The sequence below is a fragment of the Pinus tabuliformis genome, chromosome 5_1 (assembly GCF_031772625.1).
Source record: "Pinus tabuliformis cultivar Carrire ecotype Pingquan chromosome 5_1, CPIR1, whole genome shotgun sequence".
In the NCBI taxonomy this organism is placed as follows: domain Eukaryota; kingdom Viridiplantae; phylum Streptophyta; class Pinopsida; order Pinales; family Pinaceae; genus Pinus; species Pinus tabuliformis.
Genome location: NC_142305.1, coordinates 966,161,354 through 966,187,784, shown reverse-complemented (window position 1 = coordinate 966,187,784; position 26,431 = coordinate 966,161,354). Strand labels below are relative to the sequence as shown.

At 40.7% G+C, this 26,431-nt stretch overlaps 1 protein-coding gene across 2 annotated transcripts in view; it reads right to left on the bottom strand.

Moving 5' to 3' along the window:
• Positions 1 to 26,431, bottom strand: part of LOC149167978 (protein FATTY ACID EXPORT 5-like) — a 147,770-nt gene that overhangs the window by 41,857 nt on the left and 79,482 nt on the right. For both annotated transcript variants that reach the window (XM_089433279.1, XM_089433278.1), the window contains exon 2: positions 16,414 to 16,501. In XM_089433279.1, coding sequence (XP_089289405.1) covers positions 16,414 to 16,501 — 88 coding nt within the window. The remainder of the gene's footprint in view (positions 1 to 16,413; positions 16,502 to 26,431) is intronic.

Genomic DNA, 26,431 nt, shown 5'->3' with positions numbered 1-26,431 from the left:
GGAAGGAACTACTCTACGACAAGATTAAAGCAATGGGTCGCGGAAATATGGGGACAGCATCTGGTAGAACTGCCCTTCGTTCAAACCTTCGTCCGCAGTTGATTTGCATTGCATTTTGCGTAAGCAGAACATACAAACTCGGTATTGTCCTCCTTTTGGCATATTGAACAAGCCCTTGTAATGTTAAGGAGATGGAGTGTTAGAAAATTATATATATTACAGAGCAATGGAACACATAAAATATTGCAGAAATATAAACACAGAAAACGCACAAAACGAGACACAGATATACGTGGTTCACCCAGTTTGGGCTACGTCCACCCCGAATAGCCAGTCCTTCCTTTCTATTATCCAGCAAAATGAAGAGACACAACCTACAGCAAATCCGCTGTAATATCCTCTGTTTTCTCTCACAGTCTCACCTCTCTGTTTCTCGCTCACAGAATACACCTCTATATCTCAGCCTCCAATACAATGCCCTCATACAAAGAGAGGGGGTTGCCTTCTAGGGCAAAAAACCCTAAACTAGACATAAGTTCTATCGTCAGATCATCTGCCTAATGAACGGCCCAGATTGACTAGAAATTACTATACTTTTACAAGGCAATTTTACATTTGTTTTTAGCTTCGGGGGCGCTGCCCCCGAGCCCCCGGACCCCCCAGCCGGGGGGGATCAGCCCCCTGGACCCCCGCGGGGGGGACAAGTCCCCCCCGAATGGAGCGGTGTACAAACTTCCTGGGGTATACATCCGGCTGAAACAAAGACCTCTGAACAATCATGCTCCAGACACAACAATCTCCCACTTGGAGAATGATTGTAGAAACTCCACCGCTGCTTCATTTGCTGGACAATGACTCCTCTTTGGACCTGGCTGTTTCTCATCTTCATCGTCATCCTTGAAGACCAATTGAAACTGAGCATATTCTCAATTTCTCCCTGGTTACAACTTTTGTTAGCATATCTGCAGGATTCTGGCTAGTGTGTATCTTTTCCAGCTTCAACTCTCCATCTTCCAACACTGATCGTATGAAATGGTACTTGAGCTGTATGTGTTTAGTCCTAGAATGAAATGCTGAGTTCTTTGCAAGATGAATGGCACTTTGGCTATCACTGTATAACGTGCCCATATCATGCTCCTTACCCAATTCACCCATAAACCTTTGTAACCAAATCATTTCTTTACTAGCCTCTGTAGCAGCAACATACTCTGCTTCTGTTGTTGAAAGTGCAACAACACTTTGGATTTTTGAAATCCAACTAACAGCTTTTCCACCAACAGTAAATACATATCCTGTAGTGCTCCTCCTGTTATCCCTGTCACCTGCCATATCTGCATCAACATATCCCTGTAGAGAAATGTTTGCACCACCAAAGCATAATGCTTGATTTGTGGTACCTTTCAAATATCTGAGAATCCATTTCACTGTCATCTAATGTTCCTTTCCTGGATTGTTCATGTACCTGCTTACAACTCCCACTGCATGTGCAATATCAGGCCTTGTGCAGACCATTGCATAGATTAAGCTTCCAACTGCTGATGCATATGGAACTTTAGACATATAATCCATGTCTTCTTAGGTCTTTGGGCACATTTCCTTACTAAGTTTGAAATGGCTAGCAAAAGGTGTACTAACTGGTTTTGCATTGTGCATATTAAATCTTTTCAACACCTTTTGTATGTAATCATTCTGAGACAATGTTAATTTGCGATTTTTCCTATCTCTAGTGATTCTCATACCAAGGATTTGTTTTGCAGCTCCCAAATCCTTCATTGCAAATGAATTTGCCAATTTTCTTTTGAGTACATTTATTTCCTGCATGTTAGATCCTGCAACAAGCATGTCATCCACATACAATAACAATATACTATAGCTACCATCATTTTGCTTTTTCAGATAAACACAATGATCAGAGTGACATCTAATATAACCTTGTTCAGACATAAACTTGTCAAATTTTAGATACCACTGGCTTGGAGCCTGTTTTAAGCCATACAAGCTCTTCTTCAACCTGCACACTAGTTTCTCCTTCCCTTTCACCTCATATCCTTGTGGCTGTTGCATATATATCTCTTCCTCCAAATCCCCATGGAGAAAGGTTGTCTTTACATCTAACTGCTCAAGATGCAAATCTTCAGCTGCTACAAGACTTAAAATAGTTCTGATTGAAGTCATTTTAACAACATAATAAATTTTTCATCAAAATCAATACCTTTCTTCTGTGCAAACCCCTTCACCACAAGTCTAGCTTTGTACCTCTGTTTTCCTCCATCTTCTTCCTTCAGCCTGTAAACCCATTTATTCTTCAATGTAGTTTTTCCTGCAGGCAACCTGACTAAATCCCAAGTCTGGTTATGCATTAAGGAGTCCATCTCTTCTTCCATGGCTACCTCCCACTTCTTCCTGCTTTCAACCTGCATTGCTTCTTCATAACATTCGGGTTCACCAGAATCAATCAACAATAAATAATATAATGAAGGAGAGTATCGTTCAGGGGGTCTACTTATCCTGGTAGATCTTCTAACACCACTTTCAGGTGTTGGGGTGCATGTTGTTGTTGTGGTGGTTTTGTTGTTGTGGTTTGATTATTATTATTTTCAGGCACCTTTCCTTTTTCAGTGATTTCATCAAGAACTGCGTATTCCTTGTTTTCCTTTTCCTGTTTCTTTTCCTGCAACTGGTTCTTATACAAGACCTTTTCATTGAATATTACATCTCTGCTCCTAATGATTTTGTGATTTTCGTAATCATATAAGCGATAACCAAAATCATTAACACCATATCCAATAAAGGTACATTTCTTTGACTTTGCCTCAAGCTTTGTTCTATTTTCTTTATCAATATGGACAAAGGCCTCACAACCAAAAGGCTTTAAAAAGGAGTAGTTTACCTTTCTACCTGTCCATGCTTCCTCCGGAACACCACCATCCAAGGAACTTGAAGGCCCTCTGTTTATTAGATAAACAGCAGTATCTACAGCATCTGCCCAAAACTGTAAAGGCAATCCTGCATGCAATCTCATGCACCTTGCACGCTCCATGATTATTCTGTTCATCCTTTCTGACACACCATTTTCTTGTGGTGTTCTTGGAACTGTCTTCTCTCTGCGAATTCCATGCTCTGAACAGTACCTATCAAACTCTTTGCTGCAATATTCACCTCCATTGTCTGATCTAAGACACTTCAATTTCTTTCCTGTCTCAATCTCAACCAAAGCTTTCCATTTCTTGAAAGTATCAAATACATCAGATTTATTATTAATACAATAAATCCAAGTTTTTCTAGTTGAATCATCAATAAAAGTAACATAATAACGAGAGCCACCGAGAGATGATACCTGAGCAGGTCCCCATACATCTGTATGCACAAGCTCTAATTTTTCATTCTTCTTTCCTTTCCCAACTCTGAGAAATCTAACTCTCTTCTGTTTTCCATAAATGCAATTCTCACAGAAGTCCAAATCAACATTCTTCAAACCCGGCAACAAATTCCTTGAGTGAAGAATCTTCATCCCCTTTTCACTCATGTGTCCGAGCCTATGATGCCATAATGCTGCATCTGCTCCTTTGGAAGTTAAAGCATTAACAGAGTTAGAAATACCATTGCATAAATACAATGTACCAACCTTTTTGCCTTTTGCTATTACCAGGGCTCCTTTGGTGACCTTCCAAGCTTTATCTGTGAAAGTTGTCACACAACCTTCACCGCCTAACTACCCTGTTGAAATCAGATTTTTCTTTAGATCTGGAACATGCCTTACCTCCTTTAATAGCCATTGATTTCCATTCTGCTGTTTTACAAGAACCTTACCCATTCCAACGACTTTACAGGGTTTATCATCACCCAGACGAACTTGTCCAAAATCTCCTTGAACATAGTCATGAAAGTATTTCTTATCAGGTGTGGCATGGAATGAAGCCCCTGAATCTACCACCCAGGAATCAGTAATATTTTCGAAAGAAAGAATCAAAGCATCTTGTAACACCTCACCTGTCACATTTGCTTCATGATTGTTTTCTTGATGTGCATCTCCTTCTTTTCCCTTCCGAGATCTACAGTCTTTCTTTAGGTGTCCTTTCTTCCAAATTTCCAGCACACTATCCCGATCTGGACTTGGATCTGCCTTTCCTTGATTTACTACGATATCCTGAGCTCTTTCCTCTTTCCATTTTTCTTCCTCTAGATTCTGCACTCAAAGCATTTCCCGATGTCTCACCGGAGCTTTTCCGTCGCATTTCCTCGCTAAGGATAGCACCGACAACATCATCAAACTTTAAAGTACTAGATCCAGAAACTGAGTTACTAATGGCCATTACCAAACCATTCCAACTTTCTGGTAATGAGCACAAGAATAACAGAGCTCTAACTTCATCATCAAAGTTTACCCCTACAGAACTTAACTGACTTGTAACTGTATTAAAATCATTTAAATGGTTTGCAACAGATCCACCTTCCGACATATTCATATTAAATAACCGTTTCATAAGAAATACCTTGTTTGAGGCCGAGGGTTTTTCATATAGTTTCGACAACGTCTGCATCAAACCCTCTGTCGTGGTTTCCTTCGAAATGTTGAAGGCGACTGACGCAGCAAGGCACAACCGTATTGTTCCGAGTGCCTTTCTATCGAGAAGGTTACATTCTTCGTCTTTCATACCCGTTGGCATCTTTGTTTTTCCGCCCAATGGTAGGTATAGATCTTTCTGATACAGATAATCTTCCATCTGCATCTTCCACAGCGAGAAGTTTTGGCCGTTAAATTTTTCGACCCTAAACTTACCATCTTATGCCATTGCTCCCACTCGAACCAGGAACCCTTCTTTCCTGCGAGTTTATCAGCCAAATAGACCTTCGGCTCTGATACCAGTTGTTAGAAAATTATATATATTACAGAGCAATGTAACACATAAAATATTGCAGAAATATAAACACAGAAAACGCACAAAACAAGAGAGACACAAATATACGTGGTTCACCTAGTTTGGGCTACGTCCACCCCGAACAACCAGTCCTTCCTTTCTATTATCCAGCAAAATGAAGAGACACAACCTACAGCAAATCCGCTGTAATATCCTCTGTTTTCTCTCACAGTCTCACCTCGCTGTTTCTCGCTCACAGAATACACCTCTATATCTCAGCCTCCAATACAATGCCCTCATACAAAGAGAGGGGGTTGCCTTCTAGGGCAAAAAACCCTAAACTAGACATAAGTTCTACCGTCAGATCATCTGCCTAATGAACGGCCCAGATTGACTAGAAATTACTATACTTTTACAAGGCAAGTCCCCCCCGCACCCCCCCGCATGGAGGGGTGTACAAACTTCCTGGGGTATACATCCGGCTGAAACAAAGACCTCTAAACAATCATGCTCCACACACAACATGGAGCCCGCTTTTTGACTCAGACAGAGAACAGCTTGGGGCGGGGCCTCTATGGGTACGCCTCCCCAGCCTACCGCTACAATTCTAGACCGAGGACATCTTCAGGCGAATTGGAAGCACCCTCGGCACCTTCTTGGAATATGATAGATCATATCTCACCATTGGGGTTATGGCCTATGCACGGATCTTGGTTCATTTAGACATCAGAGGAGGGTTGCAGGAGAAAATCACCCTACGTTGGAGGAACTACACACGAACCCAGATCCTCGATTATGAGGGGGTTCCATTTCGATGCAGACGATGTCACAGAGTAGGCCACTTCTACAAAGACTGCCCTCTTCTGGGGAAATTGAAGACTTGGATCAAGGGGAAGACAATTCCCACAAAGGACCATCGAACATCGGCTGATCTATCTAAGGAAGCAGAGCACACAGCCCCTGAAGCAGCTGGAACTAGGCCGGCCTCGGCAACACCGAAGAAGCGCGGAAAAAAACACCTCTCCGTCCTCCTTCACCACCATTAACCAAGTCAAGGGCGGTCGCTGGAGCCATGCTATCTTCGGGTATGTCTTTTTCTGAACCTTGCTCTATAACATTTACATTTTCTTCTGATTATCTAGATATATCTAAGGGACTACATCAGAGCTCTGGTACTTTGCCACCTCCCCCCGATCACCTTGAATGTCCCCTGATCCCCCCCCTCCTATTTTCTCATGTACCCCCCCTTCCTTCTCGGAGGAGGAGCCACCTGATACAACTCCTGGAAATGATCCCCTTCCCCATCGATACCACCTCTGCTCCCTCTCCCAGTCCCGAGCCCCTGATTCAACCAGCATTGGCCTAGTACCTTCCCCCACTCCTTCGAAGCTCCCTCGAGGACGACCATCCTCCCTATCAATAGTTAAACAGCAGGCATGGAAGGAGATCGCCACGGGACGACAACTTACTCTCGACAAGGTCCTTAGAGCACAAAATACCCTGGATCCGCCTCCCCCATGAAGGTTCTCTCTTTCAATTGCAGAGGGATTGCTAGTTCCGAGAAAAAACTAGCTATGCGTAGGCTCCTTACGTCTGAACCGATTGATGTCGTCTTCCTACAAGAAACTTTGGGGTCTGCCGATGTCATATCTCACCTCCTGGAAACCATGCTTCCCGGATGGCATTTCCAAGCCATAGATGTAAATGGTCGTTCAGGGGCATCACCCTAGGATATAATCACCGCTCAATAAAGTTGCTCAGCATCTGGGGTGGCATTGGATTCATAAGGGTTGACACCTTATCCACAGAGCTGGATACTGATATTAGACTGATAAATGTTTATGGGCCTTGTCACCATCGGGAAGACTTGTGGGAGCATCTACTAGCATCAGATATCCTACAACCTAACAACATCATCTTAGGAGGGGACCCAAATTTTTCTTTGGGCTATTCTGAATCATGGGGGCACCATGCCCAGGTCGACCCTCTATCGGCCTTCTTTGAACACCTCCTGGAGACCCACAGTTATATTGACATCCCCTCTGCAAAGCTAGTCCCGACTTGGAGGAACAGAAGGTGCGGAGTGAATAGTCTCGCTAGAAGGCTAGATCGCTTCCTCATCAAGGAACGATTCTTGGAGAGAGGCCTTACAGACTGCCAGTGGGTAGGCTCAAGGGGGGGATATCCGATCACATGTCGATATATCTTGATATTCGGGGAGATATAAGTAAACCTCGAGACCCCCTTCAAATTCAACTCCTCCTGGTTGAAGGATGTTACCTATACCCGGTTGGTCACTGACTACTAGAAGGCTCATCCACCTGTTGTTGGAAGGAACATTACTGAAGGCTTCGTCAGCAATCTAAAAGAGCTGAAGAAGTTATCAAAAATCTGGGCTCATAACAAGAGGGTACAAGAAGAACAAATCCTAAGAGACATTGAATCAGAAATTGTTGATATGGAGGAAGAACACGGGGATTTTTTATATCAAGTGAACATAAGGATAAGCTCACTGCCTTAATAACAAAGAGGGGAAACATTCTTAAAGAGAGGGAGGAATCATGGAGATTGAGAAGTAGAGCAATATGGTTGAAGGAGGGAGATGATAACACAAAATTCTTCCACAAATTTGCAAATGGAAGAAAGGTAATCAATACCATCTGGAAATTGACTAATGAGCAGGGTAATGAGGTGGATACCTTCCCTCAACTGGCCTCTCTCACCACTTCTCATTTTAAAAAGGTCTATCAGGCTCCCCCCAATGCCACCCTAGCAGAAGTCATAAGAGTAGCACAACTCTTTCCTCGGTTCGTCGATCAGGAGAACGCTATGGACCTTAATAGAAAAGTCACTCTTAGGGAACTACTAGAAGCTACCCTGAAATGGTTTAAGTGAGACAAGAGTCCCGGACCAGATGGCTGGTTGGTGGAGTTTTATTTGGCTTTCTTTGAAATCCTTGGAGATGATTTACTCAAGGTCATAGAGGAATGCAGGATAACTGGACGAATGCATGGGGCCATCAATTCCACATTCATAGCCCTCATTCCCAAATCAGACAACCCATCCACCTTCAATGACTTTCGACCCATATCCCTGTGCAACTGCATATACAAAATCATCTCAAAAATCATTGCAAATCGCCTCCAACCCATACTCTCCACCCACATCTCCTAAGAACAATTTGCCTTCCTACAAGATCGACAGATACATGAAGCGATAGGTACAGCCCAAGAAGTATTGCACTCAATACAGACGAAGAAGATCAAAGGTATGATCCTCAAAGCTGATCTATCTAAGGCTTTTGATCGGGTAAGTTGGTTATATATCAAAATGCTCCTAACACATTTAGGATTTCCTGTGGGGGTCATAAAATGGATTATGTGTTGTATCACAAATATATCCTTTAGTGTTCTGATAAATGGAGTTGCATCTCCTTTCTTTCACTCTGAAAGAGGCCTTCGGCAAGGATGCCCCTTATCTCCCCTGCTCTTTTTACTGGTAATGGAAGGGCTCAGTAGACTTATCAAGGATATGCACCTCAGAGGCATGCTAATGGGAATCAGGATCACAGACAGGTGCATGATAACACACCTCCTCTTTGTGGATGATGTGTTGATCTTCCTCAATGGTGGAATTGGAGATCTGACTACTATACAGTACACTATCAACCTATTCCAAACTGTAACTGGTATGGCCATCAATAACTCGAAATCCACCCTCCTCGTATCTGACTACTCTTTGATGAGATCCAGTATACTCTACAAAGGTTTCCTTTCACCCTGTTATAGTTGGAAGAGGGACTCAGATACCTGGGCTATAGGTTGAAGCCACTTGGCTACAAAATAGCTGATTGGACATGGTTGATCTCAAAACTAGAAAGGAGACTTAATATATGGTATCATAAGTATCTTTCCAGGGCCGGAAGACTAGTGCTCATTAAAGTTGTTCTTGAAGCCACTCTGGTGTACTGGATGTCCCTAGCTTGGATACCAAGAGGAATCCTATCAAGATTACAAAATCTCTGCTGCAGGTTCCTATGGAAAGGCAAACAATCGGGGAGGATTTTTGCATGGGAAAAATGGGATCTTTTGTCCATCCCAAAGAAATGGGGAGGCTGGGGTATTAAAAAATTGGAAGATTTCTCCTCAACACTGGCGGCCAAACTAGGATGGCAATTAATCACCACAAACAGTCTCTGGACTAAAGTGGCCTCCTCCAAATACATAGATCCACTAAACTCGATGGATTGGCTGAGACAGCCAAGCTGGAACAAAACAGGGATCTTGAATATTTGGAAAGCAGTACTAAATTCATTATCATTGATCCGAGACGGGCTCACTTGGAGAATTCATGCTGGCACATCTGTTCGCATTGGCCTTGACCCTTGGATTGGATGTGGGAACACACACATATTACCAGAAGGACTTAAGCTCCACCTCATAAATTCTGGCATCACCCACATCAGCCACATTGCGGACATGGAGAGATCTACTTTTCTTCATCAAGCATGGAAATCTGCCCACAACCTGCTCATACCTCATCAATGGCATCACCGTTGGGAAGATTACACCGCGGCTCTAACTGAATCTCATATCAGAATTTTGGGAGGGGAGGATGAGATTATATGGGCACATGCTAAAAATGGTCGGTACTCTCCCAAAGAGGCATATCTATGCCTTGCAAATATTTATTGACTGCAGCAAATTGATATATGGTGGAAAGGTATGTGGGAGCTCAAAGCCCCCCCTAGAACAAGACTACTCATGTGGTCAATACTGAAACACAAAATCCCCACAGGAGCTAATCTGATCAAGAGAGGACAACATGGGCCCTTCTAGTGCTGCCTATGCAAAGACAGTTCAAAATCGGTGGACCATCTATTTCTTACCTCCCCCATAACTGTTGACCTCTAGAACACTACTCTCTTGCACACCCCTTCACAGAACTCATGGAGGGGTCGATCTATCAGGGAGGTATGGACCACTTGTGGACAACAGCATCATCGTTGAAAGCCAGGAACCTCCCCCTTCTCTTTTGCTGAGAAATCTGGATTGCCTGAAACCGCCTCATCTTTCAGGATACCGCCCCCCACTGGCCCACCATCTCTGCCCGAATCTTGGCCGATTACAGTAACATTCCTAAAGATGAAGAAAATACACCCCCCCAGACACATCATTCCGGAAACCATAGATCACACCCAACCTTGGGCATATTTTGATGAATCAGCGCAAGGAGGCACGAATAATTATGCAGAATTCATCACAGCCAAACATCTCATACAGTTTGCTATTGAAAAACATTGCAGAAATTTACAAATGTTTGGGGACTCAAAAATTGTATGCAACTGGATAAATAAAACAACAATATGTCATGCTTACACTCTGAGGCACATATTGGATGAGGTCCATAGATACATTTCAATTTTTGACAGTTTTGTATGTCGTCATATATACAGGGAACGAAACACACTTGCTGACCAACTTTCCAAAGAGGCAGCGGTCCGGCCACGCGACACTTGGATGATACAGGAACAAAGGGATGGGGATCACTACCAATATTATCATCGCCCTTTTATGGACCATGCTGCACAGGCGCAACAGGAGCCCAATTCTATAGCCCAATTCTATATGATGTGCTACTTTATTTACTGTTTACTTACTATCTGCTTATATATTTTCAGCTACATGTACAGAAAATTACTCTCTGCGCAGAGTAAATTTAAATTTTGGAACAAAACAGGAACATATCTGAAGATAAAAGTCTCCCTGCATGGAGAACTTATATATTTCTGTTTTTTACTTGATAGGCTTACAGCCTCTTAACTGCATATGCGCACAGCATTTACAACATGTAATTTTCTTTAATATTAATGAAAATTGCGATTTTTTCCAAGGGGAAAAAAAGGAATCACCAGTCCTGGTATGCTGCCACGCTGGCTTCTCCACAGACCTGGGACACCATCATACTTTCTGGCCACTAATCTGAGGCTTCTCAGCCTCCTGAGGTCACTCGGCCCCTTGAGAAATGGACAGAGGTATTTCAGTCCTGAACTAGGGCTTTGGCCCTCTTCCACAGTCACAAACAAACTCAGCCAGAACACTGAAAAACCCTTGCTTACATCCAGCAGATCTCGGCTTCTCTGTGATTACAAATCAAGGATGAATGCCTCGTACATCAAGTATCTTTGTTGGATCTAGAGGGAAATAGTCAGGTTGTTAAATAACCTCTTCAAGACAAATTTTCCAAAAACTTGACCTTTTCAAGTGTATTTAATGGCTGCTCTTTAACCTTGTTATGATACCATGTTGATTTTTTTATGATCTTCTAATCTGATATTTACTTCCAATGATTTCTTAATTAATCCTTCATGTCACAATCATCATTAAGCAATTATACATATAAAATCTCAACTGTAAAAACAATAATGACAGTAAGATCATGAAGAGAAAGCCAATCACAAGAGACAAATTTTTACCCTAGGAAAACCCTAAACTAGGGAAAAACCCAGCAACCTTTTCTTGGGAAAAAATCTTCAATTCAACAAAATGTACAATCTGATTTTCCAAGTCAAATTAAGTCAAACTGACCACAGAATTCAACACAGACCAAACCTGGTCAAACTTCCCAGAAATTGTGCTTTAGGAGTAAGGATAAAGGAGCCTCAGGCAGGTCTGGCACAGGGCCAAGATAGATAGCCTCAAACTATCTCAGAATAGTAATCCACATCTGCCTCAGGATTAACAATTCAGACCTGTACTGGAACATTTGTCACAGGACCGAATAGGGCTTTAGAACAGACATATGTTCTGTCATAGAACCTTGGCCTATCCAGCGAAGATTAGATACAAATGTGCCTCAAATAATCGTTAAACAGCGAGCTTGTCTTCTACAAAACCGTCCTCAAAATAAGTTCAACAGATCTCAGACTCTACTTCAGATCAGGGATACATAATTCTCTTTTGACTTGACTCAGACTGCTCCAGATATGTCAGATGGATCACCAAAGTTTCCTTGCCCAGAATGCCCATGATTGGGGTATATTTATATTGACTTGAGCAAGCCTATAATGGGACCGACTTAACCCTTTGAAAAGACACGACCTTTAACTGGAGCTGACTTTAGAAATTTAAATTTCAAATTTAATTTCCCTCGCTTTCATAGGCTGACTTGTATTTGAATTTGAATTTTGCTCTTTGTTATTTTGAGGGCAATTGTAGCTGAGAAATAGCTCCCACAGCTACTCAAAATTCAACAGTGAATTGGGTAGATACTTAGCAGGCCTTAGAATTGATTGTGTCTACACTTAATAGTCCTAAGTTCTACTAGGGAAACCTCCCATGTGTTGGATTTATCCTTCACTAAAATGAGGGAAGTTGTTTGGAGCATAAAATTTCTAATACGCAGAATTTATATGTAAAAATATTTTATTAAAAAGATAAATAGATAGATGATGATATTACAATTGCGGGTGCCTGGCTTATATACCGCCATGGACACCCTTTGGGAAAGGGCATGATCTTATGATCGTGCCCTTTCGTCTAATTAAAATTAAAATTAAATAATAAACCTAAGTTAACTAATTTTTTACATAACATTGCCTTCCTCTCGAAAGAATGCTTTGTCCTCAAAGCATAAGTAACGACGGATGTTGTTGAAGAATGATTCATTCTCCCAGAAAGCGTCTTCTTCGGGTAAGTCCTTCCACTTGATCAGATATTCTAAGATGATCAAGGTCGCACACTTTAAAAGGTCTTGGATTAATCTCTCTAATTCCGTTCTTTGGTGATGTGGATATCGGTATGGCTTGATGTTGACAGGGTCTGACCCTGCCTTGACTTCTATTGTATGCTCAATTTCCCTATTAGGTGGCATCTTCATAGGTCGGTCTTGAAATACTTTTTCATGCTTCCGAATCAAATCTTGTATCTCTGGTGACTCTTCTCTGGTCATATTTGCAGATAACATTTCTAATTGGTGACATTGTATTGCATAAGTAGGTGCTCTTCTTCGACTCAGCTTCATCATCTGAGATGATGATACAACTTGATTTTCTGGTGCTTGGAATCAGTGTAGCTTGTACTTCTGACCTCCCCATTTGAATTTTATAAATTGTACTTGATGGTTGGCAGCATAAGTACCTAAAGTTCGTAGCCATTGGATACCTAAGACTACATCTACTCCTCCTAACGGTACTGTGAAGAATGGAGACTCTAGATTAAAGTCTTGAATGTGCAAATTGACCTTATGGCATTTCCCTACCTTTTCAATCTTCTTACCATTAGCTACCATCACTTTCATGTTTGGTAACGGAAATGAAAAGATATTGAGTCTCTTTGCCACGGTTGCATCTAAAAAATTGTGTGTGCTTCCAGAGTCGACGAGAACCACTACGTTGTTCTTCTTTATGTTTCCTTTTAACTTTAAAGTCTGAGGTTGTGATATACCTGTCATAGCTGATAATGATACTTGTGGAATACTTCCATCATCTAGTTTTGGTGAGAATTCTGGGGCGTCTTCTGTGTCTTCTATGTCATAATCTTCACTGTTTGAATCATTGGTTGCTTCACAATTATATAGGTTCTTTGGTTCTTTACCTTTAGCACATCTATGTTTGGGGTCCCACTTCTCACCACAGCGTTTACATTTACCCTCTTTTATCCTTTGCATTTCCACATTAGATTTTTCATCTTCACGACGATGTGGTGGAACATATCTTGTATTATTTGAGTCCACATACTAGGGTATCCTTCGTCTTGCATAAGCTTTTTCCGCTGTTGACCAAAATATTGGTTCAGATTTCTTTTCGGCTGTTTTTGCTTTTCGTCTTGCTACTTCTATAGATGTAATATCATGCATCTCAAGTTCTGCTTGTAAATGGGTTTTGAGTCCCGAGATGTATGACTGAATTAGACGAGATTCTGATAACCCAGGTACTCGTGTTACTAAGGTCTCCCATTCTTGAGTGTATTCGTCCACACTTCCTTTTTGTCGTAACTTGATGAGTTTTGAAAAGAACTCTTCTTCTCTTACACCTTGGAATCTTTTGAAGAATGCATCTTTAAATTTTCTCCAGCTAATGACGTGTGTTGTCTTTTTCCACCACATATACCAGTTATATGCTTCTCCTTCCATTTTCATGGATGCATGCCTGAGCTTTTCGTCATCGTCATTGATGTCATATATCTCAAAGTATTATTCTGCTTTATTTATCCATGCAACATTGCTTTTTTCATTTCCATCGAATTTAGGCATCTCGACTTTTGCCCGTCGCTGGTATGTTGCTACTGGTTGAGCGAAAAAAGGGTGTTGATTGGTAAAGTTATCCCAGAGTTGCTTGTTTGTAAAGGCTGTGTTACTTGCTTCTTGGTGGGGTATCGCTGATTTTTTTGGGGATTCAACTGTCATGAGAGTCTGTGGACTTAGTTGAATCTGACGAGATGTGTTCTTGATTCTCTTCACCTTCTTTTAGTAGCTGTTCGGGTGTACAATTCGACCTTTTACACAGACTTTTCAGCATTCTTAAGACCTCTCTGATCCCTGCTTCTGTCTGGACATGGTAATTTTCCATCTTTATTTCTATTCGATTCGTCGTATCTTGAAGATTTTTGATTTTGTCTGCTTGCTCCCCAAGCTTGCTCTCGACTTCATTTAATCTTTTACTGACCTCGTCGTGGTTGCTATTTATCTTATGCTCTGCATCCAACAATTTTTTTTGGAAATCCGCCATTGTCATTGTCGACATTGAGCGGGTTTGCGGGGGCGTGTATTTATTTGCCAGCGAAAATATTTTTCCTTTTTTTTTATTAGCTAAAATAAATTTTAATTAATTAAAATTAATTAAATTAATTAAATTAACATATATATAGATATATAACTTTTAATTAATTAAAATAAATTTAATTAGTTAAATTAACTTTTATATATATATATATATATATATATAGATATATATAAAAATTTTTAATTAATTAAAATAAATTTAATTAACTAAATTATATGTATTATATATAATATATAATATAATTATATATATATATATTATATATAAATTAATGTTATACACGTTATGTGTATTGAAAAAATATATATGTTGGACGACTTTATATATATATGGAAATAACGTTATATATATTCCAAAATATATATTGAAATTTCGTTTCTCTTTGACCGTCACGTTAATTGAAAGTTTGAATTTTTTTTTGTGACGGATTACCGCAGACGTGATCGGACGGCAGTAAAAACTGGACAGCGGCAATTACAGGTACGGCGGAATGAACCGAGGGTTTGACCTATCACAAAAACACCTTCGAGCAGATACACGGTTACACCGTCGACTCACCGCAGATGTTATTCCACGTAGCCGGTACGTCTGGACAGCAGCAGGTTGTCGTATTGTGGCTGCTACACGATGAGCAGATGAGTGGGTGCTGGATAACTGGAGCGCCCAGACACGGCCGTGAAACGGCAAGCCCACTGGAGCCAGGAGGCGGCACTTAATACGATGCAGGGAAAGAGGTTTGGGCAGCAGATACTAGGTTCTGTCCAGCTCTTGCCAGAAAACCGAACAGGCTCTGATACCAATGGAGCATAAAATTTCTAATACGCAGAATTTATATGTAAAAATATTTTATTAAAAAGATAAATAGATAGATAATGATATTACAATTGCGGGTGCCTGGCTTATATACCGCCATGGACACCCTTTGGGAAAGGGCATGATCTTATGATCGTGCCCTTTCGTCTAATTAAAATTAAAATTAAATAATAAACCTAAGTTAACTAATTTTTTACATAACATTGTTGCTAAGGTGATAGTAATAACACTTCTGATGTTCCTCTAAGTCTTGGCAACTTGTGAAAGCTTTCCACTAAGGTGCTAGATTTTGTGATAACACACCTTGGTAAAAATAGAGTCTTTATATAGTTGTAGAATCATGAAAAAACATGAAGCAAGCACACTCCAAGCACAAACTCTTTCTACAGCCGAAAACCATCTCAAACAATAGAAAATGGCAAAAACGCCAAGTTGAGTAAGCCCAAAAAAAAGGATTTGATTTTAAACCCCCATTGGCCAAGTCTGGATGATCGACTTGCCACTGCCCAAACTCACAAGTGCATGGTCAACTTTCCAAGCCTGCTCAAGTTCAACGATTCCTTACCAAAATAGGCAAGCTTAAAGAAATTTTTTCACACAGCTTGCCAAACCAGCAAGTCCTGTAACAATGTTGGATAGTTCATGAATTGATTGATCCAATAACTTGATTTTATAGTAACAAATAAAAAACATAAGTTGGTTATTTTCTTAGACTCTGTTCAAAATAATTAAGTAAAAAAAACACATTTGTGGAAATATTTTCCATGTGTTTTATTTTTTCTTCTAAGGTTACCATATAGCCACTGTGAAATGGAAGTTTAAATCATTTTACCAGCAGAGCTAAGCAGTAATGAATGCACAAATAGGCTGAAGTTTAGTTCACTTAGAAAACTACATTATTATTTTATTGTTGTCATAATTATTATCAATTTTAGGATATATGCAAGTTTGAAATATTACCTGATAACAGTCACTATGCCAGCAGGCATTATCTTTGAAGTCATCAAATATCGCTGCCCCATCACCCATGTCAATACAGACGAGCATACTGCATCATGATGCACATTAGCATGACCATTCAAATATATATGTCCAGCAACATCTTACCTCTTTTAACACACCAAAATGCATAGGCACCATTGCACAACATTACATATTACCATGCATATAAACTGAACATCAGACTTGTTTACAAACTCATAACCAACATTTATTATCAATGGGCACTTGCATATAGTTGGCTTCTATTAGGAAGCTTTGTTTTGTATAATGGCAGGACTATCAAAGCATCAAATATTTTTTTCATTTTTGTTTGAACAGAGGATAATAGATATTAAGAGGAGAAAAGCACAAAGGGGAATTGTCCAACCCACCACCCCAATTCCTCTCTCCTTTTCCTCACTCGCAGACCAGATAAATAAAACGAATTAGTTGTTAAATTGAATAGTTATTACCAAAGAACCGACTAGCTATTCTGACCTTGTCAACGACAGTGATCGGATACAAATTAGACATAAACCATTCAATAATCCATAATGAAGAAAATTTTCCTTTTCTTAGGACAGGAATACCAAGGAAATTCTAGGTATATTTAAGGAAAACTGGCTTTTATATAGTACAGGAAATTAGCAATGCCATATAGTTGTATTTATTGGTTCAACCCAGAAATTATCATTTCGAATTTTCTATAGAACGTGCAGTGTCATAACTTGTAACCCTTCAACTGTCGGCTACTAATCATTATTTGTTGATTTTTCCAGAGAAAATATTGGCTGGCTATGGTATCTTTCCAAATATTTGGAAACACTGTATATTTGCGTGGAAGAAATTTCAAAGGAGCAAATAGAGAGCTCAAATATTAAGTAAATGTTAATATATTTGTATTGGTGACGACGTTTATAATAACATGCTAGTGATACAATGTGGCAATTAGTGTGAATGTTAGTTGGGTGGTAAAACCAAAGTTATCAGAGCCAGAACCAGAACTGGCCAAGGGACAGACCAGGATCAAACCAGAACTGGCTGGAGAACCGGGTTGAAGAAATGGTCTACTAATAAATACATCAAAAATATACAAACATAATATATAGATAGATAGATTAGAGTTGTCAAGGGGGTCAAGCTGTATGTGGGACAGGAGGGAATCCGGATAGTCTTCATGAATCATTAATGATTCCCATTTTCTAAAATTTAAGGCTGGTTTGGGTAGAGGAACCAATAATTACACTGAATTACTTGCTCTGAAATTCTAATTTTTTCCCTCTGCTGAACAAGGGGAAGCTCCAGGTTTTGGGTGACTCTATGGTGGTGATCAAACGGATGAAGGGAGATGGGAATATGGAAAAACTTGCGTAGAAGCTCATCTTTGAAGAAAATCCAAAATTTCAAATTCTTTTTTAATTCAATTGCTTTTCCCATCCTTCAAGACAAATACTAGGGAATTCCAAGACTCCCTCCAACTAATTTCCCCCCAGTAATAGATAGCTTCCCTGTGGTGATTAACTATCATGTTGGTGGGTTGCTAAAGAAACAACTTCTTGGGCACATCAACCTTCTTGGTCAACTCAACTGAACTGGTGGGCTGCTATAGAGGCAAATTCTCCGGCCCATTTTCCTTCTTGATCAGCTAAGTTGTTGCTAGGTAGAATCTACCTTATCAACTGCTAAAAATGACCACCACCTGGCTTGTGATATTTAACAAATTTTAATGTGCAATGAGCTGTAGAGTGGCCACTACCTGGCTTGTAAAATTTAACAAATTTTATGAGCCTACAATGTGCTGCAAAGCAGGGAAGAGTCCACAACCTAATTGTCTATTGTATTATAACTAAATAATGCTCATAAACATTATTAGTCTGTTTGTTGATGAAATAAACATAAATACTATTTCAATGATATAAATTTCATGATATCATGACAAGCAAGAAGACAATTTCCATAATTTCTTGGCAAGCCTACTACTAACACATATTCATCAAACATACATGCAAGTCAAATAATTCATAACATATTCTCATAAAGCGCTGCCAAATTATACCACTTGAACTGTAATGGCTCCAAAAATTGGTAGTTTAACAAATATTTTGGCTCAGGGTGTCAAGCTATGTTGCACGAAGCGGGGACGAAATGGGGACGTTTTTGGGAAGCGGGAACGTAGAAGCGTCATTTCCCAAAAATCTAGGAAGCGAAGCGTCTCGGAAGCGTCTACTATATATATAATTTTTTTTATATTTTTTTGCATTTATATTAAAAAAACATCCAAAATACCAAATTAGTTGTAGAAGATAAGGAAGCATGCATATTTTTACATAAATCAAGATAGATATAGCATCCATTGTACATTAATGATTAATTATTCGAGCATCAACCATTTAGATGCATCAACCATCTAGAATCTAGATTCTTCTCCTCTTGTCTAGCCTTTGCCTCTACCTTGATTGTCTAGGGATATTAGTCAACATTGCCCAATTTTGATCAAACTACCTAATCCAAGACTTAAAATATGGTAGAAAAAGCTTAACATGCTTGATCGATGATTTTGACTTGATTGAAAGGTAATTTTTTGCTAAGGGCGTGACAAAGGAGTTCAACAATTAACACCACCAACACTAGGGTACATATAGGGCTTGGTGCTCTTGATTAAATGCTAATCGCATACCTTCATACTTGATATAATCTAATGAAATGCCACAATCCCATTGATCCTAAATTCTGAAAACTGTTAAGTCTGCTGAATTTTGAATAGGATATGAAATTCTATTGTCTCCATATGATGTCCAATGAGGCTGGAACCACTCTCAAACATCCTAAGTCATTTCATGGTAATGTTAAAAATTTAAGTAAAAGTGACATTACCGTGAGGGAGCATCTAGGAAGCATCAAGGGAGCACGTTGGGAGCGTCCGAGAAGCCCCAACCCAACATAAGTCAAAGAAAAAATAATAAAAAATATTTAGAACCCTATGAAACCCTGTGAAACCGCATATCTCCCTTCGGATCTGCTTGGGATCCGTGCCTGATTCGCCATGGATCCGAGGACGATCTGTCATCGAATCTGCGGTTCGGAAATTCTGAACCGCAGATCGAGCTAGCACGGTTCAGGAACCGTCTTCGCCGGCCCGATTCGCGGTTTCGAAATTCTGAACCGCGGATCCGACGGCGGATCCCCCACGGATCCGTATGGGTCGCGGATCCCAGTTTGGATCCTTGGGGGGGGGGGGGGGGGGACGTTTCGTGCAACACTGGTGTCAAGACTCAAGGTCTTTTGTAGATAAAAGATCATGGAAATATGAGCAAAACAGATGTGTTGAGTATGTTGTCATTGATGTCAATGCGGGTGCAGGATGTCAAAGCAGGTGCAAGATATCATCATTGATGTCCTTGGTATGCAGGTATGCACGGATCAGATGATGCATTGATGAAACCCTAGCTCTAGGGTTTGGTTTTCGTGGACAATGATCATACCTCGCAATTAATGGTGATTTTGAAGAAGCAGATCAATGAATTCGTCTCGGAGACCCTCGCCATTGGATTCTATTCATCATGTCGATTATGTTGATATATGAAGCGCCACAAGAGCCCTCACGGTTTGAAAGATATCCCCAATCAAAGAAAATGCACCCTCCTTGTGGTCAAAAACCCTAAAGTGCGATGACATGGAAATTTATCATTGGTTCATAGGCTTAGAAGAATTTCACCATGGTTGGAGGAATAATTATATTTATGATTAAGGGAATTTCACAATGTTTTATCATAAGGTTGTGGACGATGTCAAAATTATTTTGAAATTAAAAGCGGTAAAAGGGTTTTGGCTTCAAATTCAAATTAATTGAAAAATCAAATATTCCCTCCAATATTATTCAAGTCGGATGCCCAACTCATGTCCCTCAGAAACTATAAAAAGGGTATTCGCTCTTCCATCAAGGGTATGGATCGAGTGCACATCATTAAGCTCTGTATTCTTGGCCTTGTGAAGAAATTGAATGTGGAAGCTTATCGCAGGGGGTTTTTGGGGCACCTTTTCTATTGGGATTAGGTTTCATAGGCTTGTTTATATTGCAGGTGAATCCGCATTAGATCATGGGCTACAACCCACATTATGCCTGAGGACATATCTTCATTTAATTTTGTTGGCTATTACACAATTTTGGGCTCAGGTACATAAGCTTTCTATAGTGTGTTTTAGCCCTTGACTTGGACAGACCTTTGTATTGAAATAAGCAATCTGAATCTATTTGAACAGAGACATAGCCGTTGTTAATTTGATTTGAGTTCATATCAAAGGGAAGTCATTGTTGGTCTTTCAATAGCGCAATTTTGACCATTGAATCTCCTAGAACAGAGTCTTATGAAGCTCATCAACTCGACCTTCCATTCTATTGCAAGAACTCACATCAAGATTAGTGAAGGAGGTCAGAGTGAAGGGACTCGACTGAGCTTTATTCGCGGATCTACTTGAAGAACATATGTACCCTCTATAAGGAGGCTTTGAAAGACGTAATTACAGGTTCAATGATTTAAAGCTAATACTTGCAGCCTCAACCAAACTCCAATTGCAACCCTCACTGGGAGAACTTGAGAGCTATTACCTTTTTTCTTTCACCTGAAGAATTGCACCTAGAGCAACTCTCAAGCGTACATAGTCCTACTCAGGATTGGACCACGAGACCTATAAGGACCAAACCTCCCCACCTAATCACTGGACCACATCCTTGGGACTTGCTTGAGAGCTATTACTTATAAACTAATGTTAGATTCACTAGTAAATATTGAGCACAATTATCGCCCTAACCAAACACACATATTCACTGAGCAAGGTTGTGAGAAGTGATGCGACGTTTTGGTTTTGGGCCCTGCACCTTTACAAGATTTGAGGACTCTATAAACAGTTGCAAAACTAAGATAACCCTAGCACACATTGTTGAGAACTGAAACACTATCCTACTCGATGTTATAAGCACTAATAAACGTTAAAATGAACCTGTAACTTTGGCATATTCCTTGGCATTGATTTCTGAGCATTTTGTTCTTCTATTAATTTAAGGTTGAGGTCTCTAAATTCGGCCCCAATCAGAGAACTTGTTCAACCTTATTGGATGTTACCAGATTTGTTCATTATGACACGTATTTGAGCCTTTTCTGAACAGGTTGATGATTAAGAGATCGTATCATCTAAGAACAAAGGACATTGTAGGGTTATGTCATTAAGTGCTTTGGATTTGACAAATTGATAATGATGGTAGAGTTTTTGTACCCTCACAACACATATATGCTTTAATATAACGATGTTTGTTGCAAACATCTGTTGGTTGTAGCAGGTATATTCTATAAGACAGAGTAATATTGACAATGTTGTTGTGCCCTTGAGAATCATGTTAAAGAAAGATGTTGGATGTATTTGCTATACTTAGAATTTCTATTGTGATTTGATTGTCATGATAATACTGTGTTTGTTGTAGTTGGTTCTTGTCTGGCAATATTCTGATGCAAATATGCAAACTCGAGGGTGACTGGAATTGATTGAAAATTGAAGCAGGAGCTTTTCAAAGGCATTCACAGTGACAGCTAAAGGACAACATCCAGGGGTTGAAAAACCATATTCGTTCAAGGTAGTATCATACCTAAGAAGTATTTGATGGTAGCATTGACATTTGACAAAAGATATTTGTATTGTATTATCTCTAGAAGCTCTGCATTGATATACTGCAGAATTTGTGCAATAGCAGAGAGATTGTTAATTTTAGGTATGTTCTATGCTTAGAGCAATTAATTTCAATTTTCACAGTTAGCTCAATATCTTTTCCAGATTAGCAATCACATCAGCATAATAGTAATTGCAGATAGAACATAAACATAAATCGCAAAAGACAAGCCAAGACAAGAGGACACAAGATGTGGCGCTAGCCAGGGACAAAACCCAATGTGGGGAAACCCTTGATCAATTCTTCTTATATGTCAGCTCAGCAGAGAGAGAGAGAGATAGTACATTTACAACAGAAGTCAACACTTTGACTTATCTAAATAGGAGCATAGATCATCTCTAAGAAGATGATACATGAGGTAGCTGAACTCAGTTGAAGACATGTTGCTTCAACTGATTCTCCAAAGTGATTCCATCACCATGTTGCACCATGCTGCACCCATCATCACTATGCTGCATTTCATCATACTTCACTAATCATGATTGTACCCATCACTGTACTACATCATGTATCATTGTTGTCCCATTGTTGTACCAATGTTGCACCATGTCCAGCAACACTGATCTGCACCATGCTACACCATTACTTTTGTCATGCTGCCACATTGCTTTAGGCATGCTGCCATACAACCTTAGTTGCTGGCTATGGCATATGGCCTCGGCCAGCAGCAAGATAGACTGTGATCCATGCAATAGTCAACACTTTGACCCAATACACGACAAACTCTCACTCCAAGTTTGTTGCATAACCACTGTGGAAATTGTCACTAGTTTAGGGCATCTAATCATGAGATTTTCCCTCATCTCTTTGACTTCCACAGGCTTCCTTAACACGATCCAAATCTGATCCTCATCTAAGATCCAACACCTACAAGAAATGTCATAAATAACATACCTTAGCTCATTGTTTTGAGGTCTGATTTGTTTGCTGCAAACTAGGCCTGGTTAGGGTATATCATAGTCCCTTTGCCAACCTTCTTTTCCGCCCAGATTTGCTCCAAGGTGATGCGGTTGCCCTTCCTAGTGGGGATGAGACCCTTCACTGTAATCTTGGGCAGTTCTAGCCCTTACAAAGTCCTCGGCCTACCCTCAATCCCTGCAGCATGCTACAACAAGCTTCCACAGGCCTGCAACAACGTTGTTAAGGGTTTGCCCACCCTCAAACGTCCTCAAAACAGTCCCTCCTTGGTTGTGGCCTACTCTTGAAGAGGTGTTGGCACCCTTGGCTGTTGTCCTGGGCATAGATAGCCCCTAAACAGCTCCACACTGCCCTCCAAAGATGAGTTAGGACCTGCGGCCCACCTACAGCACCATACGCTGCCCTTCCTTCAAGAGTTCTGCACCCAAGACACCTCCATGTAGGCTGAACCAGCCTCTCCTTGCCTCGGCCCTCTAGGGAGTTGCCTCGACCTCCCCTCACAGCAATTCGGCCCTCAAACAGACCCTAGAAATAGCCCTAAAACACCACGTTGTTCCTTCCTCCTCTCTAATGAGTTTGCACTTTAGGATTAGGGCTATCTCCTTCACAACATGACTGTGTCTTCCTTGACAACGTATTGGATTAGGGCAGATTGTGTCTTCCTTGATTTAGGTCATGTGTAGAGCTGCTAGGGCATTATCGAGGACAACGTTTAGATTTCAAGGTTAGGCTCCTTCACTACTGCCTTTAGGGCTTCCTCCTCTTAGACTTCTCTTCCACTAAAACCCAAAACAAGTGGAGAGAAATCAAGAATGAAGCGTGTGTGAAATGACTCTCAAGTCATCTCCTTTTATACTAAAACATTGAGCACATGTGGGGTTTATTTGGTTGTTGGCTAACCTTGACGAATTGTCCCATAACACAAATAAATTCATAACTCCATGAATACTTATCAGAATCGGATGATCTTTAGATAAATCCTACACTTCTCGATGAGAGGGATCCAAGAAAAATATCAGCTGCCATAAATAAGATGACCCACATGGAGTTTGACCCTAGTTGCCAATTTTAACACTCCCTCTCAATTAGGGAGAACTCCATGCACTGATCCATCTGTCCGACTATACTATCTCTGCCATCAGTGCCCTGCACTGCTCTGCTCTACTCTGCTCTGCTCTACTTTGCTCTGCTCTGCTCTACTCTACTAAACCATGAAGAAGAAGAATTGATCGAGAATGTCTCATACCATTCTCTATTGACTCGAAGTTAGTTCCATATGAAGAGAGTGTGTCATACCATTCTTACTGACCTGAAGCCAGTTTCATTGATCCCAGATCAATATCACAAGAGAGTGTCTCAAACCACTCATACTGATTCCAGATCAATGGAGGTCATCCTAGCATAGGGAGTACGGTAGATACATGATGCGTCCATCGGTACTACTATGGTCCCTAACCCCATTTCCCTACTCATTGGCCAAATGAGAGGTACTTCCCATAAGTCCCAGACTGCATGGGTAGGATGCCTCAACAGGAGAACCACTCATCCTATCCATAAATCGCCACGGGGTATCACAGGGGAAGGTTGAGCCATTCACCCTATATACAGCATACCATTAGGGGAGGGTGAGTTGCCCTATGGTCGCTTGTTGCTCCAAGAAGTACCCAAGCCCCCCAGAGCTCCCAGAGCTCAATGCATGCATCATACAGGACCCTCATAAGAGGGTTTCTCAAGTTTCAACGACTCCAATTCGTTTGGGAAATTCACAAATTTGACGTTTCCCCGGGGCTTTGACAAAATGTCTATGACTTGTACATCAGTCTCAATGCGATAGATCCTCCTCGCTCATCGACGTACCATATCCCAGATAAGGTAGTATCTGACGTCTATATACTGGAGTAATCATAGAATACAGGATTCCTCGATAGTCGAATCCCCCCTTTGGTTGACACAGAGGATCACGCAATATCCATCATATGTGCAAATAGCTCACAGAGGAGCTTCCACAACTAGGCAGCTTCACACGAGATCATACTCGTGGCTATGTATTCAGTCTCAGCGGTGCTCAAAGCAACCGTCTTCTGCTTGCTGCTCATCCAGGATATCGAAGTTGAACCCAAAGAGAACCAGCACTCAAAGGTGCTCTTGCGATCCTCCACACTACCTGCCCAGTCAGCATTTGAATAATCATGCAGCTTCACATTTCCAGCAGTGTATCTCAATCCATGAGAGATTGTGCCCCTAAGACATCTCAGAAGATTCTTGGCACCAATCTAGTGAGGCTCAACCATATATGAGCTCAACATGCAAACTACAAAACATATATCCAGACGGGAGTTCATCAAGAACATCAATGCTAGAATAAGTATATGAAACTCAGAGGCATTTCCCAAATCAGATCGGGAATCCCTACCACATAACTTCTAAAAGTTAATATCCATCGAGGTAGTCACGGGCTTGCAGTTCATCATTCCAAATCTGGAATCCAACTCCCTCTTACTTTTGCAAATGAGAGGATTTGCACCTGTCAAAAAGAGGTCGTCCTCATAAGGTGCCAGTATGAGAGGTCTATCATCCACAACCTTCATGCAATGGTTTGGATCGGCTTCACTCCTAGTGAATCTCGGTTTCATCAGACAGCTATCAATCCTCTCATATTAAGCCCGAGGTGTTTTGCTTCAAGCCATAGAGGGCTTTCTTCCACCTGCATACATGAGATTCTTGATCATGAATCTCAAACCCCTTGGGTTGTTTCAAACCTGTGGACTTGCTACATGAGGGGAATGGTTCCCTTGTAAGATTTTCCTTCGGTACATCTCGGACATGTACCTTCATGCTCTTATTGAATTCAGGCATCCCTGTCACCATCTGACTCACAACGGGTAGGGCCCCATAATAAGCAAACCTCCGGTGCTATAGATGAGATGTGTCAACTTACATGGTCCCCAATGGACTTCCTGCAACTTGATACAAATTGCCAACCCTGAACCCATGAGTAAAAGCATCTTTGAAAATTCCATTTTCAAATACGTACCTTCCCATCGATGAATGCCACCCTGAAACCTTTGGTGTCCATTGCTGAAAGGGCACCAGGTTCTTCTTGCGATCAAGTACATAAAAGAGATTCTTGTAAATGGATCGAGTTACCCTCATTCAATTGAGGGGTAACATTCCCTACACCCTTTCCGGGATAGGTAGCATTGACTCCAAGTGTAATCCCACGATTGTTTCTATCTCTACCAAATTAGAGAGAGCACCCTTCTATCCGATGAAGTGCCTTGAAGCACTACAATCAATAATCCAGATTCCCAAAGAGTCTGGAGGAGAGGGCCAATATAAGATAATACATCTTTATCTTAC